This window comes from Cydia strobilella, chromosome 26 (genome assembly GCF_947568885.1).
Source record: "Cydia strobilella chromosome 26, ilCydStro3.1, whole genome shotgun sequence".
Taxonomy (NCBI): domain Eukaryota; kingdom Metazoa; phylum Arthropoda; class Insecta; order Lepidoptera; family Tortricidae; genus Cydia; species Cydia strobilella.
The window spans coordinates 5,549,119-5,563,669 of NC_086066.1; the positions used below are offsets into that span (position 1 = coordinate 5,549,119).

Genomic DNA, 14,551 nt, shown 5'->3' on the forward strand with positions numbered 1-14,551 from the left:
GAACCCTTATAGGATCACTCGTGCGTCTGTCTGTCTGTCTGTCTGTCCGTCTGTCACAGCCTATTTTCTCCGAAACTACTGGACCAATTAAGTTGAAATTTGGTATACACATGTACGTTTGTGACCCAAAGACGAACATGTAACGTAAACAAATGAATTTTAAACATGGGAGCCACTTTTGGGGGGTAAATGTGAAAATTAAAAAATAAAGTTTTTCAAACTATATCGTGTTATATATCAAATGAAAGAACTTATTGCGAGAAAAATCTCAATTTTTTTTTATAATTTTAGGATAAACAATTTAGAAGTTATTCAAGAAAATAGGCAAAAATTACCATCCCCCCCCTTTATCTCCGAAACTACTGGGTCTAAAATTTTGAAAAAAATACATTAAATAGATCTTTACTATAGATTACAGGAAAACCTATTAGAAATGTGCAGTCAAGCGTGAGTCGGGCTTGAATACTTAGTTTTTGATTCGACGGGTTCCTACGGGTTTTTTAAAGATTTCACTCACGTTTTACATAAAAAATACATTGTTTAAATTGTGTAATGTACGGAACCCTTGGAACGCGAGTCCGACTGTCACTTAGCCGGTTTTTTTAAATAGCCTGTTATAGTGTCCCACTGCTGGGCAAAGGCCTCTCCCCTTGATTTCCACGACTCCCGTTGTTGAACTTTTTTCCGGCCAGTTATTAATGAAGGTGTCTAAGTTGTCCCGCCATCTCCGCCTGGGCCTGCCACGTCCGCGCTTATTTTTTTTTATAATTTAATTTTTTTAATTTTTATTTCTTTGGGAAACATACAGCACATAATAATACAATAAGGTAATGTACCCGTGAATGGGTTCTAGCAGGTATAGTACATAACAGCAAACTTCTCCAAAGGGCCTCTACGTGTTGGATCTGTATCCCCACGCACGCCTATCAAATGACCGGGATGTATATACCCGTGAGTTTATATGAGATACAATAAGGTAAAAGATATAGTTAGAGTTAGATTGCGGCATCCACTTGATTATACCATTGAAAAAAAAATTAAATATAAAATCTTTAAGTTGTAAGTACAGATATTAAATCACATTTACAAACGGGTCTATCGCGGGATGTGATTTAATATGTGTTCAAGACGCGAAAGTTATAAATGTTATATTGTAAGTACAGATATGCAAGTTGCAGAAAGTTTCCATAAAGATTGTAAAGTGCTAGGAAATTTCAGGAAAGTTTCACAAGAAACAAGGGAAACTTTCATGCCGGAAATAGAAAATTTCGATTGCCCATTGCCATACAAAAATATGGCAATTTTTCCATTTTTTTCCATGTGGAAATTTCGCAATTTTGGAAATATTCCAACGGCACATCAGTAGTTGTAAGGTTAGGTTCTTAAATGCGGATGATGAATTCTTGACCGAAAACAAGAAAAATAATAATCTTTTTTGTCAAAAATGGCATTTTTGATACAAGCTTTTATCGCTGACTGTACTTTTCTTTCCACAGGTAACTAATACTCATCGAAACAATTCTAAAAACCCCAAACACAATTGTTAGTAGTTTTATCACAGAGTTTCTATGGCCACCTCCTGTCTCCATCATCAGATTAGCTCGATGGTACCATAATATTGCATTGTCACCCGACTTACATATGTATGCAAATTTTCAGTTTCATTGGAAGTCGGGAAGTGGGTCAAATTGAACTTGCAAGATTTGACCCGTACATACATAGGTACATTGCAAGTTAATAAAAAGCTTGTGAAAATAATCGACTTTTTCGGAATATTTCCGTATAGGGAACATGCATGAACTATAGGGGGCAGTATAGGAGCCGTCAGATTTTTGGCTCGAGGCGTAAATTTGAAGTTTATGCTTCCGAAGTAGCCCACAAGGTGGCAGAGCCTACTATGCACAAGAAAACGTACCATAACGTTAGATGGCAATTCAAATAAAATAACTAATCCTAAATTAAAACTAAATATGTTAGTAACAATAGGTAATACTTAGAACAACTATGTTAATAAACAGGAAATAATTTGTTAATAAAATACATTAAAATAAAATCAAATTACAATTTTAATAACAAATGCATTACAATTAAAAATCATTCAAAATTTTTCAATGTTCATGTTTAATGTTTATGTTTCCGATTCAGGCCACAAGATGGCAGACCCTCCAACGCGCACGGTCCCTATTGGCGTGAGTGCGAATATCACTAGATCGATTGTTTAACTGCCATCGTTGCTTCTGTTTAATCAATCACCATATCCATTATTTTTTTATTGCCATCGATGATTAATCAAAAACCAACCCTATTTCCATATACTTACGTTCCAGTATCGTTCCTCCAACTAGTACGAGCCGGTCAAACACCACTGATTCTACCGAGTGGGCTTTCGAAGATAACTAAATCCATTCTTTAATTAAAAACTAACCTTATCTCCATATACTTACGTTCCAGAATCGCTCCTCCAACGAGTACGAGCCGGTCAAACACCACTGGTTCTACCGAGTGGACTGCGAAGATAAGTCGACTTGGCGCGGGTTCTCTGTTACTGATTCGAGGGCTATAGAAAACGCGTTTCAGAGCCGTGAGTACTATTTACTTTTACACCAATTACAAAGTAATACGGAAAATTATAATCTATTTTTAGTTGAGTGCCATGAATGGAATGAACCAAACTTTCATTGTATGAGTGACACCTGTATCGGTATACAGTCAGAGCCACCATTTTATTGGTTAATATGATACACACATAGATATTTTCATTCACCCATTCATTCCATTCGTGCCTGGGTATTTTCACTTAAAACTGTCCAATTACTTTTTTTCGAAAATCCATCAACTTTTAGGTTATTTCTACTCAAAATCACGAGGACTATCGATTTAAAAAGAAAAAAGTCCCAAAAAAAATGTCACTTTTATAACGCATTTTCACATACATTTTGTATGGACCGTACAAAACTGACACCCGAAATTTGTATGAAAAACTGGGGACACTTTTTCTTTGTCGGATAGGACCCATTCAATAGGGCTCGTGATGAGTGTAAATAACCCAAAAGTTGATGGTTTTTCGAAAAAAAAAAAATGGTGCTATTTATTCTGAAAACCCCCGCCAGCTCTTGTGAATCGACGTGTACCTCAAAGCGTGTTTTATTAGAAATATAAACACATAAACACTTCAACGATTTCCGCAACCTTACCGCAGTTACTCAAAGAATTAAATAGCTTAGGTTAAGGAATTACTGTCTGATTGGTTCGATTGTCTGTGGAACTGCTGATGAAGACTAAACGTACTGCCTCAGTGTCGAGCGACTAGCGGCGCGTTCAGCGAGGCGTGCAGCGTGCAATGAGGGTGCTTTCATACGTTTACATGTGTTTAATATGGACGCCGCACGTCTCCCTGCAAGCTGCGATTGAATGTCCACTCAGCACAACAAGAGTGATGACATTGTGAACCTATTCACTTGTTTGGTTAATGTTATACAACATTATTGAATATTTTTATTCCAGCGAATCTAAATGAGAGTACGCTGGTGCCGACCGACGGTGGCAGGTACGATGTGAACGTGATTGGACGACTGAGGATAGCTGTCTATTGGTCGGATAAACCCACCAATGTCAGGAGGTACGAGGTTTTCATTTTTGTCCTTTAAACTAAATAGCCAATATTGCAAGTCGATTTCAACTTACCTTTAATAGTCTTGCATGTAAGGTGGTGCATCTGAACAGCCAAAATGTATGAAACAGGGCTCTCAAATTCTTGATATCTGTATCATTTAAGCTACTAGACCAAGTTTGATATCGTTTTCGTATAGACCGGAGAAGCCGAATTCATTTATGGTACGAGTATCATATTGACACCGTTCCGAAGTAAAAACATATAAAATAGGAGAATATTTTTTTTTATTCCTCCACGTTTAAACCGCTGAACTAATTTAGTACAGATAGTTTGATTCCCCGGGAAGAAGATAACATAGTTTTTATCCCAAAAATCATCCCTTAAGGGTGTGAAAAGGAAGGTGTAAATTTGTATAGGCAATCAATAACCGCTGAACCGTTTTAGCTGAAACCTATGTCTATATCTTTGATTTAGTGTAGACACACGACTAATATTATAAGCATATTTGTAGACAAACAATAATGCATTGCAATGCATATCCATACTCCTTACCAATGTTGTTATCGATTAGAATAAATGAAAATTTAATAATAGTACATTATGATACAAGTGTGCTAAGTTGGTCATTACACACGAGGCGATATTGTGCGCGCGAGCTGTAAGCGAGCGCGCAATAAGAAAGCCGATGTGTGTTATGACCAATGCACACGCGTTTCATACGACGGTTTTCAACACACTTGCGAGAAAAAAAAGAAACTTTCATATTAATCAAATTTTAATAGTTAAAACAGATAGTATTGTGTGTTTCATCTGTCATACTCGTACTGCCGGCCGGCCCTCGCTCGCCCCGGCCGCGGGCGGCGCGGCGGGCGGGCCGGGTCGGGCGCGCCTGTGCCCGCCAGTCCGATCAATTAAAGAAGGCTCCCTTTCCATGCATATTATTAGCAATCAGTTAGCTTCTTAACTCAGTCGGATAATATAATGAAAAAGCACGAGTGGAATAATACACTGAAAGAGCACGCGTGTTTAATATCTAGGATTATGAGCCAAAAATCGGTGGAATAAAAACGTCGTTTTGAGCAAGTGTGTTGAAAAAGTCCGTAAAAATACGAATGTTGAATTATATTCATTACCTAAAATATATTTGTTTTTCTATTTCAGATGTAGTTGGTTCTATAAGGGTACCACGGACGCGCGGTATGTTCCCTACACGGAGGCTGTAGCGGAAAAATTAGAGGTAAGATTCTTTTTTGTTTACTTTAGGTATAATTACCTACTTTATTAACTTAAATTACTAATTTTTGCAGTAAGTAAGTACCCAAAGGGTAAAAATGGGACCCTATTACTAAGACTCCGATGTCTGTCCGTCTGTCAACAGGCTGTATCTCATAAACCGTGATAGCTAGACGGTTGAAATTTTCACAGATCATGTATTTCTGTTGCCGCTATAACAACAAATACTAAAAACAGAATAAAATAAATATTTAAGTGGGACTCTCATACTACAAACGTGATTTTTTTACCGTTTGTTTGCGTTAATGGCACGGAAGCCTTTGTGCGCGAGCCTGACTCGCACTTGGCCGGTTTTTTGCGTTAATGGTACGGAACCCTTCGTGCGCGAGTCCGACTCGCACTTGGTCGGTTTTACTTTTCTCTTTGCACCATTATTTACATCTCTCTGTTGACTGGTAGAGAGCGCGATTAGGCATTAAGTCCAATATTTTGTATTTTGCGCAATAAAGTTTAAATAATTAAATATTAATAATTTTAAACTAACACGCAACTTAATCTCGTAAAAAACGTACGTTTATTTATGGCCTGACGTTTCGAACGTGATGTTACGTTCGTGGTCACAGGCAGACTGGCGAGGAATTGTATCAACATCTTGCTGCGCGGGTTTTGCGAACTACCCGCACTTGATCTCGATTATTAACTTGTACGCTAGGGTTGTCACTTTGCCTACACACAACACTCACGACATCCGATGTTATGTGATGAGATGTTTTTTCCCCCTTATTTAAATTATGAGTGTAAATAGTTTAAGAGTCTCCGGCAAGCTCGGTTCTCTATACAAACGTAGTTCTGCTCTCATTTTAAAACGACTGGCTAGATTGCTCTGAAACTTTGTACTTACAATAGGATAAGGTATATCTATGTCTGTAATTAGTTTATATAGCTTCCGATACCATAGTTAAAAAAATACAGCGAATTTAAGTTTTACATACAAAACTTGTTTTTGCTCTAGTTCGGATTGTTATATAAACTGGAGCTATATAAACTGATTTCAAACCTAGATATACCTCATGTATATGCGCAAAGTTTCATTACAATACAACACGTAGTTTTAAAATGAGAGCGGAACTACGTTTATATGGAAGGTGCAATTCGGCCGAGCTTGCCGGGGACTGAAGTCAATAAATAATTATGAATCCAGGTGGAATATCATCACGGCATGACAACAGGCGAGTGGCATCGCCGTCTTGTACTACCGAACAACGAGTTGGTAGTGATGCACGGACCTGCAGTCATGGTGCATTTCCTGCAAGCCGGCGCCACTGATGCGTTCAGTACACCTAATGTAAGTTGCACTTTTAATAACACACGTAGCTCCTGTTGAAGCTCCTCGTTATGGAGTGAAACATGTCACTGTCAATGTGTCAAATCAATCGTTGACTTAGTTGCACTTGTTTTAATATGAGCAATGCTTCAGAAAAATTGTCTATGCGCCCTAGGATGCAAACTTTCTAAAGTAAGGTCAGCAAAACGAGTGTAATATGGCAATTAGCCACATTAAATGTTTAGCAGTAACACAAGTAACAGTAACATAAGTAACACAAGTAGTTTACTGCGACATAAACGTATATACTTGTACAAATAGATGGGTTACTAAACAAAATCACACAACAGGGGATATTACTGCAATGTTTTGCCACCAGAGTGCAGCACTAGTCTTTTTAGTAAACCATAGAGTAACTTATACATACTGTACCTTTAACAGGTTTTTGACAAGTTTTCAGAGATAATAAAATATGACATTGATGCATCAAGGCGGTTAGTTTACAGAGGACCTACCGGGAAACGCGAATCCGAAATTTTACTATCTGCCTCTTTATCTCTCGAATATGCAAGAATGACAGAGATGTTAAATAACGAAATTTCGATTTTCCTGTTTCGCGATAGACTCTCAGATTGTGGTAGTGGCGCCCCCTACGCAGAGTTTCGCGTAATATTCCCTATTGTCAGATCTACGCTCGTCGTTTATCTTCATCCGCCTATCATTACCTTGTCACTCTGCCCAACTTCTGTAGTATCTGAACCCCCAAGTTCAGCTGCAGTAGATGGCGATCCCGCCAGGATCTTGTTATAATTTCTCAAGCAGGGGCGGGGAGTAGTTAGTGACACACCTTAAGTGTGATAGTACAGTCCTGGGTTCGAATCTCGGTAAGGTCATTTATTTGTGTGATGAACACTGATATTTGTTCCTGACTCATGGGTGTTTTCTATGTATTTAAGTATTTATATATTATATATGTCGTTCTCTGAGTACCCATAACACAAGCCTCCTTGGGCTTACCGTGGGACTTAGTTAATCTGTGTAAGAATGCCCTATAATATTTATTTATTTTATTTTTATTATATTTATTGCTGACTGACGTATAAGAACGTATATTCCCTAAAAGCCTGCCTATATATAAAAGTTAGATGGCGCTGACACAAGAAATATGCGTTTATGTCGCAGAAGACCATTGTGTTACTGCTAAACACTTAAAATGGCCAATTGCCATATCACACTCCCAATAATCCTCACAAATTGGTTTCTTGCGTCCACACCTCCATTTGATCGGTCATAAGCTTAGAATATAATTAAGTGGAATCGGCGAGCCAAATTGGCGTTTGCGTCCACACCACCTGATTTGATCGCACAATTTAATCAGATTGGCGAAAAATTGTTCCCATCTGAACCGGCGGTTAATCCTAACCTAACCTATCCTGTCCAGCTTTTCACCTTCGGCAAGCGTGTCTACCGAAACCCCCCCAAGTTCAAAGTGTCCCTCGACCAGCCGACCAGGATAGATCATCTCCTACTGCTGGTCCACGGCGCTGGTGAATGGAAATGCCAAAAGGACAAAATTGTTAGTCCCATCCCTACCAAACATTCATTGATTGTCAAAAATGTAATCTAGAAGTTTGCTCTGTACACAGATTTAATATATACGCTAGATGACGCAAATACCACGATTTGTATTGAAGCCAAACGTGCCGACTTTTTCATACAAAATTTACGCATAAAATAATTTTGAATTTACTTATCTGTGATAGGAAATATGTTCTTGCCTTTGGGTGCTCGCAATTTTTGGGCTGTTGCAGTTAATTATCATGCAACGAAGCATTTTTTAAGTTTTCACGGACGTCCGGCTGCAACAACCGGCGGCGTGGACTATAAAAAGAGCGACGGTCAACCTCGACGCTTGGTCGGGGTTCGGACACGCGAAGTAGATGCATTTGCGTCTTCTATGGTATATTTATTTCTGTGGCTCTGTACGTCGCCATATTTTTAATAACTGAATAGGGGATATTACTGCAATGTTCTGCCACCAGAGAGGACTAGCCTTTTTAGTAAATCATAGAGTAACTTATACATACTGTACCTTTAACAGGTTTTTGACAAGTCAAGCAATAAAGACATTGATGCATCAAGGCGGTTTGTTTACAGAGGACCTACCGAGAAAAGCACATCCAAAATTTCGCTATCTACCTCTTTATCGCTCGAATATGCAAGGGTGACAGAGATGTTAGATAACGAAATTTCGATTTTCTTGTTTCGCGATAGACCCTCAGATTGTGGTAGTGGCGCCACCTACGCCGTTTCGCGTAATATTCCCTATTGTCAATCGTCAGTTTTTGTTATCCAGACCGCATCATGTACGCGCATCTAAGTTAAGCCAACGAAGGTAAACTATTGAATTAATTAATAATTTCTTCATAAAAAGTCAAAATGATAGGTTTAAGGGACGCTTGCACCAAACTGTTTGGCATCGTTAAAGAGTTCGCAAAATCTTATTATATGGAAAGTTTCAATTGATCAGTCTGATTCTCAAAATATACCCACCCAAAAGAAAAGGTTAAGTATAATTTCCTGGTTCTCATTGACTGACAATTTATGTTTGTCAAATTATACCTACCCTACTTAGTCAGTTTTCTTTTTTTTGTATTGCAGCAATCCGCCATGCGCCCGCGCGTCGTTCGTCGCGGCATCGACGAATCAGAGATCGAAGACTCGGAACCATCAAGCATAGACCATCTGCTGTTACTCTGTCACGGCGTCGGTTCCGCCTGCGACATGCGGTTCAGAGCTGTTGAGGAAGTTGGTACGTAAGGGAACATGTCCATACCAAAAATGAGAAAAATAGGTCACTTAACTTATTTTTCTCATTTTTTTTACATTGCGTTCAAACCATAAGTAATTTCACACTCACTTGTTTTAGTTACTCGCGCGACATGTTTCGGAGAGCCTAGGTCTCCTTTCTGAAGCACTAACAGTGCGAGCTGTGTTCACGACGACCGTGTATTGCGTACCGTCTCCGAAACATGTCGCGCGAGTGACTAAAACAAGTGAGTCTAAACCGTGAAATTATTTAATGTTAGTATGTCTCACAACAGTTTTAATTCGATTATAGCGTTCAAACCTCGACGCTCAGTAGTAGTAATGATTTTGGTTAAGAAAAAAATACAAAAAGAGGTTTAAAATTTAATTATGTTCAGTATTTTGGACGACAGCACCTGTCCAAACTTCTTCTGGCCTGATATTTAATAAATAAATAAAATTTTATTTTTTATTATTTGTATCTTTTATTTCAGTGGACGACTTTCGAGCCACGAGCCTGCAACTGTTGCATTCCCATTACAGAAACTCTTACGATAACGGAATTGTTGGCAGAGTTGAGGTAAACAAAACACCTTTCTGTACGTATTGTGTACTTAGTGTAGGGGGAGGGGGGGGCGCAACGTCTACGCGCTACTCACGACGCGCGCTGTCAACCTCATTGTGTTTCTTCATGGCGCTTAAGACCATTCATCATCATCATCATCATGTCAGCCGATAGACGTCCACTGCTGGACATAGGCCGAAATTCCCGCGACCTTCACCAGGTCGTCGCTCCATCTCGTTGGAGGCCTACCGGCAGTTCGTCTTCCGGTACGCGGACGCCACTCCAGAACCTTCCGGCCCCACCGGCCATCAGTTCTGCGAGCAATGTGCCCCGCCCACTGCCACTTAAGATTCGCAATTCTGCGAGATATGTCGGTGACCCTAGTTCTACTGCAGATATCTTCATTTCTGACTCTATCACGCAGAGAAACCCCGAGCATAGCTCTTTCCATTGCCCTTTGCGAGACCTTTGCGTTTATTTATTTATTTTAAACTTTATTGCACAAGAACAAGTACAAAAGGCGGACTTAATGCCTTGAGGCATTCTCTACCAGTCAACCACTGGGCCAAACAGAAATTGTTAAGGTGGGTGCAGTGCGATGCGAAAAAAAAAATTCTAAATATAAATTCTAATACTAACGCCAATATACAAACTAGTAATATTTATATACTATAATACCTTTATAAACTACATAAATAAACAATATAAATACATATACAAATTTATCATATAATATACATAAATATATATTTGCATGTGCGGGGTAGGGGGCTTAATAAAATTAGACGTTTTCTACAGAAGATAACAGTAAATATATTATAAACACGTGAAAAAATAAAATATATGAAGTGATCATCTATTATTCCGAAATCTATTGTATCGAAATGAATATTATAGTTTGAGTTGGGAGCCCACACATGAGGTATCCAATTAGGCTACGCGCGCACTGCGGATTTCTGCCGTGCGTTTTTTTTTCCGCAAAATCTGTGAAGTTCCGCAACCTCCTTGAAGTGCGCGCATTGCGGAAAATAATCTGTATGCGGATTAAAATCTGTGGTTTGCTGCAGATTGGTTGCGGTGCGGCGCCGCACAAATTTTCTGCATCCTATGTACTATTGAATAAATCCGCGCACTGCGGAATAAAATCCGTGCGGTCACCGGCCGGCAGCCATCCAGTGACGCAGTTGTTCTCGCGACACGGTACTGTGCGGTCATGTCGTCGCCTAGCGTAGTAGTCCATTTTCAACGTCCGTTCTTAACTTGAGTTGGGACTAGAATGGCAAAACGTGCGGATATGTCACCGCTGTGCGCGTACTGGACACACACGGTTTTTTTTCCTTTGCGTTTTTAAAAACGCACCGCAACTCGCCGCACCGCAGTGCGCGCGTAGTCTTACAGTTTGGTATACGAAATCATTACGGTCGACGAGTAGAAAATAGTACATTTTACAACTAGTGTAAAAAGACATTTCACACGTGTTGTAAACGACGTTTTTTAATACAATTGCGAAAAAATAATAAATTAATATATCATTAGTAGAATCATACCACCAAACCAAACCAAAACCAAAAGTACCTATACAGCCCGCGATACTTGAGCTGCCGCAGCCCGCGATACCTTCATACTCGTGCGCGCCCCGGCCGCGGCCGCCGCGGGCCCGGCGCGGGTTGCTCAACGACACCGAGGAGTAACGAGTGAGGCCCCAGTACCTGCTCAAGCTAAATTACATAAAAACTGCGTTTCGAAAGTATAGTTTGGAACTAAAAAGTAAAAAGCACTAGTTCGAGAAATTGAGCTTCTCACACGCTACGCAGCCACAAAAAGTACCACTTTTTGAGCAACTGTATTAAAAAGTGTAATATTTCCAGGTGCTCCCCATCTCGTGGCACGCTCCCCTGCACGCCGGCCCGCGCGGCGTGGACCGCCGCCTCGCGCGCGTCACGCTCGCCTCCATCCCGCGCCTGCGCAGCTTCACCAACGACACCGTACTCGACGTACTCTTCTACACCAGCCCGCACTACTGCCAGGTCAGATAAACATTGTATCCCACTGTTGGGCAAGTCTCCCCTCGTCATGGCAGTGCATGTTGCGGTCGCTATAAAATGGACACAATTATCCCCGTTTATAAAAAAACGCAAACACCCAAAAACCTATCGGAATACCTGCAACTCACATTATATCAAATATACTTAAACCGGCCTTTTAAGTCAAAGGTTACTCGATATGTTTCGCTGGATAACGAGGAGCTTATACTCACATAACTTATTTATTTTCAGGTAATCCTAGACACCGTGTGCAGCGAGATGAACCGTATTTACGCTCTGTTCATGTCTCGCAACCCGGACTTTAAGGGGCGCGTCTCCCTCGGCGGACATTCTCTAGGCAGCGTCATATTATACGATCTGCTGTGTAACCAACCGGTAAGTACTGGAAACCATATGTGATCTGAACCGTATCTACACTCTGTTCATGTCTCGCAACCCGGACTTCAAGGGGCGCGTCTCCCTCGGCAACATACGATCTGCTTTGTAACCAACCGGTAAGTACTGGAAACCATTTGTCAGCTGGACCATATCTACAGTTCTACACCTGTTCATGTCTCGCAACACGGACTTCAAGGGGCGCGTCTCCTTCGGCAACGTCATATTATACGATCTGCTGTGCAACCAACCAGTAAGTACTGAACACCATATGCGAGCTAAACCGTGTCTACACTCTGTTCATGTCTCGCAACCCAGACTTCAAGGGGCGCGTCTCTCTCGGTGGACATTATCTAGGCAGCGTCATATTATACGATCTACTATGTAATCAACCGGTAATACCGGTATGTACTACTATTTCGGTCAATCAATTTTAAAGAATATTAGAACGAAACATACGAAAATATCTCAAATTAAACGCATCTACCTTCTCCGCCGTTCCGTCTTATTAGAAAAAAAAAGTAATACTTTTTCAAAACTTTAACCTGACTAATGATTTTTTTGTAAAGGAGCCTCTTCCCCTTTTACAATCATTTACACATGATTCATCAAAATAGATAGGGCAAAAATAAAATCCTTCCCATCGCGTAAAGAAAACAGACATCTTTTATTTTTCTCTACCTGTATAGATCAATACAATTTTCTTTAAAAGTACTGTTGTTTCAGATCCCACGGAATCCTGTAAAGCCTCGCAGCGAGAAGACATACATCAGAGGAACGGTAGCCAACAATCCCACGATGCAATACCCCACTCTATGCTTCGAGCCTTTGGCGCTTTACGCCCTCGGAAGCCCTATTGGTGAGTTACACCCTTCATACATCAACCTCAATACAGCAAGGCTGGGAGTGAGAAGACATACATCAGCGGAACGGTAGCCAACAATCCCACGATGCAAAACCCGCTCTATACTTCGACCCTTTAGCGCTGTACGCCCTTGGGAGCCCTATTGGCATTACACCCTCGATACAGCAAGGCTTGGAGTGAGAAGAACATACTCATATTTCTTGGGTTCTCGGCGCAACTCTGCACGGCCCGCTGGTTTTTGAAGCCTTACACTTATAGTTCATACCACAGGGCGGACGCCATAGTACGGAAATAATTCTAGTGAGTATGTGCGCGTAAGTGATCAGCTCGGCTAAATATTTTAATAGAAAAAAATGCAATTAATCGGTGTATCCTGGTCACGGCACCAAATTGTAACGTTTTTTTCTAACTTTTGTTGGGCTTATGCTGTAATACAATCCAAACCTTCTTTATTTATTTGACTTAGTGTGTGTTGTTTTAATGAATTTGTGATTAGTTTATTAAGTTATCTATTTTTAATGATGTTTGTAATTAAGTTATGTATATAATATGGACTGCTTGTCTGAAATAAATGATACAATACAATACAATACAATTTATTTCTTTGTTGCAGCCATATTCGAGTGCATCCGTGGTGTGGACATGTTAGGCAGCGAGTTCCACCTGCCCACGTGTCGCAACTTCTTTAATATCTTTCACCCCTACGACCCCATAGCTTACAGGTAATTTACGACATTTTTTAAACATTTATTCGATTTGCAGAAAAATATAATAAAATAAAAAACGTCTTGAGAGGCATTTTAACCAATAATTTTTTGTAATTATATAAATAATCAGTATGAAGAGAACGCCTAAGAGCAGACTCGTTTGGTTTTCTAATTTTAACACACGATATGAACATCATATAGTGCTAACCCTTCCTTTTTTTCTTCGCCAAGTCTGTGTAAGTCAATAGGCCAAAAAAAATTATTAAAATAAAATAAAATATTTTGTTTTATTATTTTTAGGCTTGAGCCTTTGGTGAACCCCGCGCTCCAAGATGTAAAGCCTTCGCTAATACCGCACCACAAGGGAAGAAAACGAATGCATTTAGGTAAGAAATTAGACATTTCTTAAAAGTTCAATTGGTCTGGTGTCAATTTCCTTAGTTGATCCAAATATAATAATTACAGTTTTTTTTTGTTCATAAAAGTGCTTGACATAGGAACTGATTATGTGCATTTTCACTTAAAAGTGTACCATTAACTTTTTTTCGAAAATCCATCAACTCATGGGTTATTTTTACTCAGAATCACGAGGACTATCGATTTAAAAAGAAAAATAATGTATCCCCAAACAAGTCTCAGTTTTGTAACGCATTTTCACACATTTTGTATGGACCGTTACAAAACTGACACCCAAAATTTGTATGAAAATCTGGGGACACAGTTTTTTCTGTGTCTCATTTAATAGTACGTCACAAGCAGGAATAATTAGGATGCATTAGGGCCTGTTTACACATTAGTCCGAGTTTATACTGACCACACCAACCACTAACCAATGTGTAAATGGGCCCTTTCAAACACAAAAACAACTTTTGCTTTCCAGAGTTGAAAGATACCATGGCCCGAGTGGGGGCGGACTTGAAGCAGAAACTAGTGGAGTCCATCAAAAGCACGTGGTCCTCCATGTGGTCTTCCGCCGCCCCGCCGGACCACCAGCTCGAGAAGGTATGTTCCTATGA

The 14,551-nt window shown here is 39.9% G+C and overlaps 1 protein-coding gene across 2 annotated transcripts in view; it reads left to right on the forward strand.

The window, feature by feature from the left end:
* Nucleotides 1–14,551, forward strand: part of LOC134753247 (uncharacterized) — a 112,265-nt gene that overhangs the window by 91,933 nt on the left and 5,781 nt on the right. Inside the window, exons 4-16 of one of the 2 annotated variants that reach the window (XM_063689050.1) lie at nucleotides 2,452–2,581; nucleotides 3,505–3,619; nucleotides 4,775–4,850; nucleotides 6,048–6,191; nucleotides 7,612–7,746; nucleotides 8,832–8,982; nucleotides 9,473–9,558; nucleotides 11,412–11,570; nucleotides 11,820–11,963; nucleotides 12,690–12,822; nucleotides 13,442–13,550; nucleotides 13,836–13,921; nucleotides 14,416–14,537. In XM_063689050.1, coding sequence (XP_063545120.1) covers nucleotides 2,452–2,581; nucleotides 3,505–3,619; nucleotides 4,775–4,850; nucleotides 6,048–6,191; nucleotides 7,612–7,746; nucleotides 8,832–8,982; nucleotides 9,473–9,558; nucleotides 11,412–11,570; nucleotides 11,820–11,963; nucleotides 12,690–12,822; nucleotides 13,442–13,550; nucleotides 13,836–13,921; nucleotides 14,416–14,537 — 1,590 coding nt within the window. The remainder of the gene's footprint in view (nucleotides 1–2,451; nucleotides 2,582–3,504; nucleotides 3,620–4,774; nucleotides 4,851–6,047; nucleotides 6,192–7,611; nucleotides 7,747–8,831; nucleotides 8,983–9,472; nucleotides 9,559–11,411; nucleotides 11,571–11,819; nucleotides 11,964–12,689; nucleotides 12,823–13,441; nucleotides 13,551–13,835; nucleotides 13,922–14,415; nucleotides 14,538–14,551) is intronic. The other variant, XM_063689051.1, reaches the window with a different exon arrangement.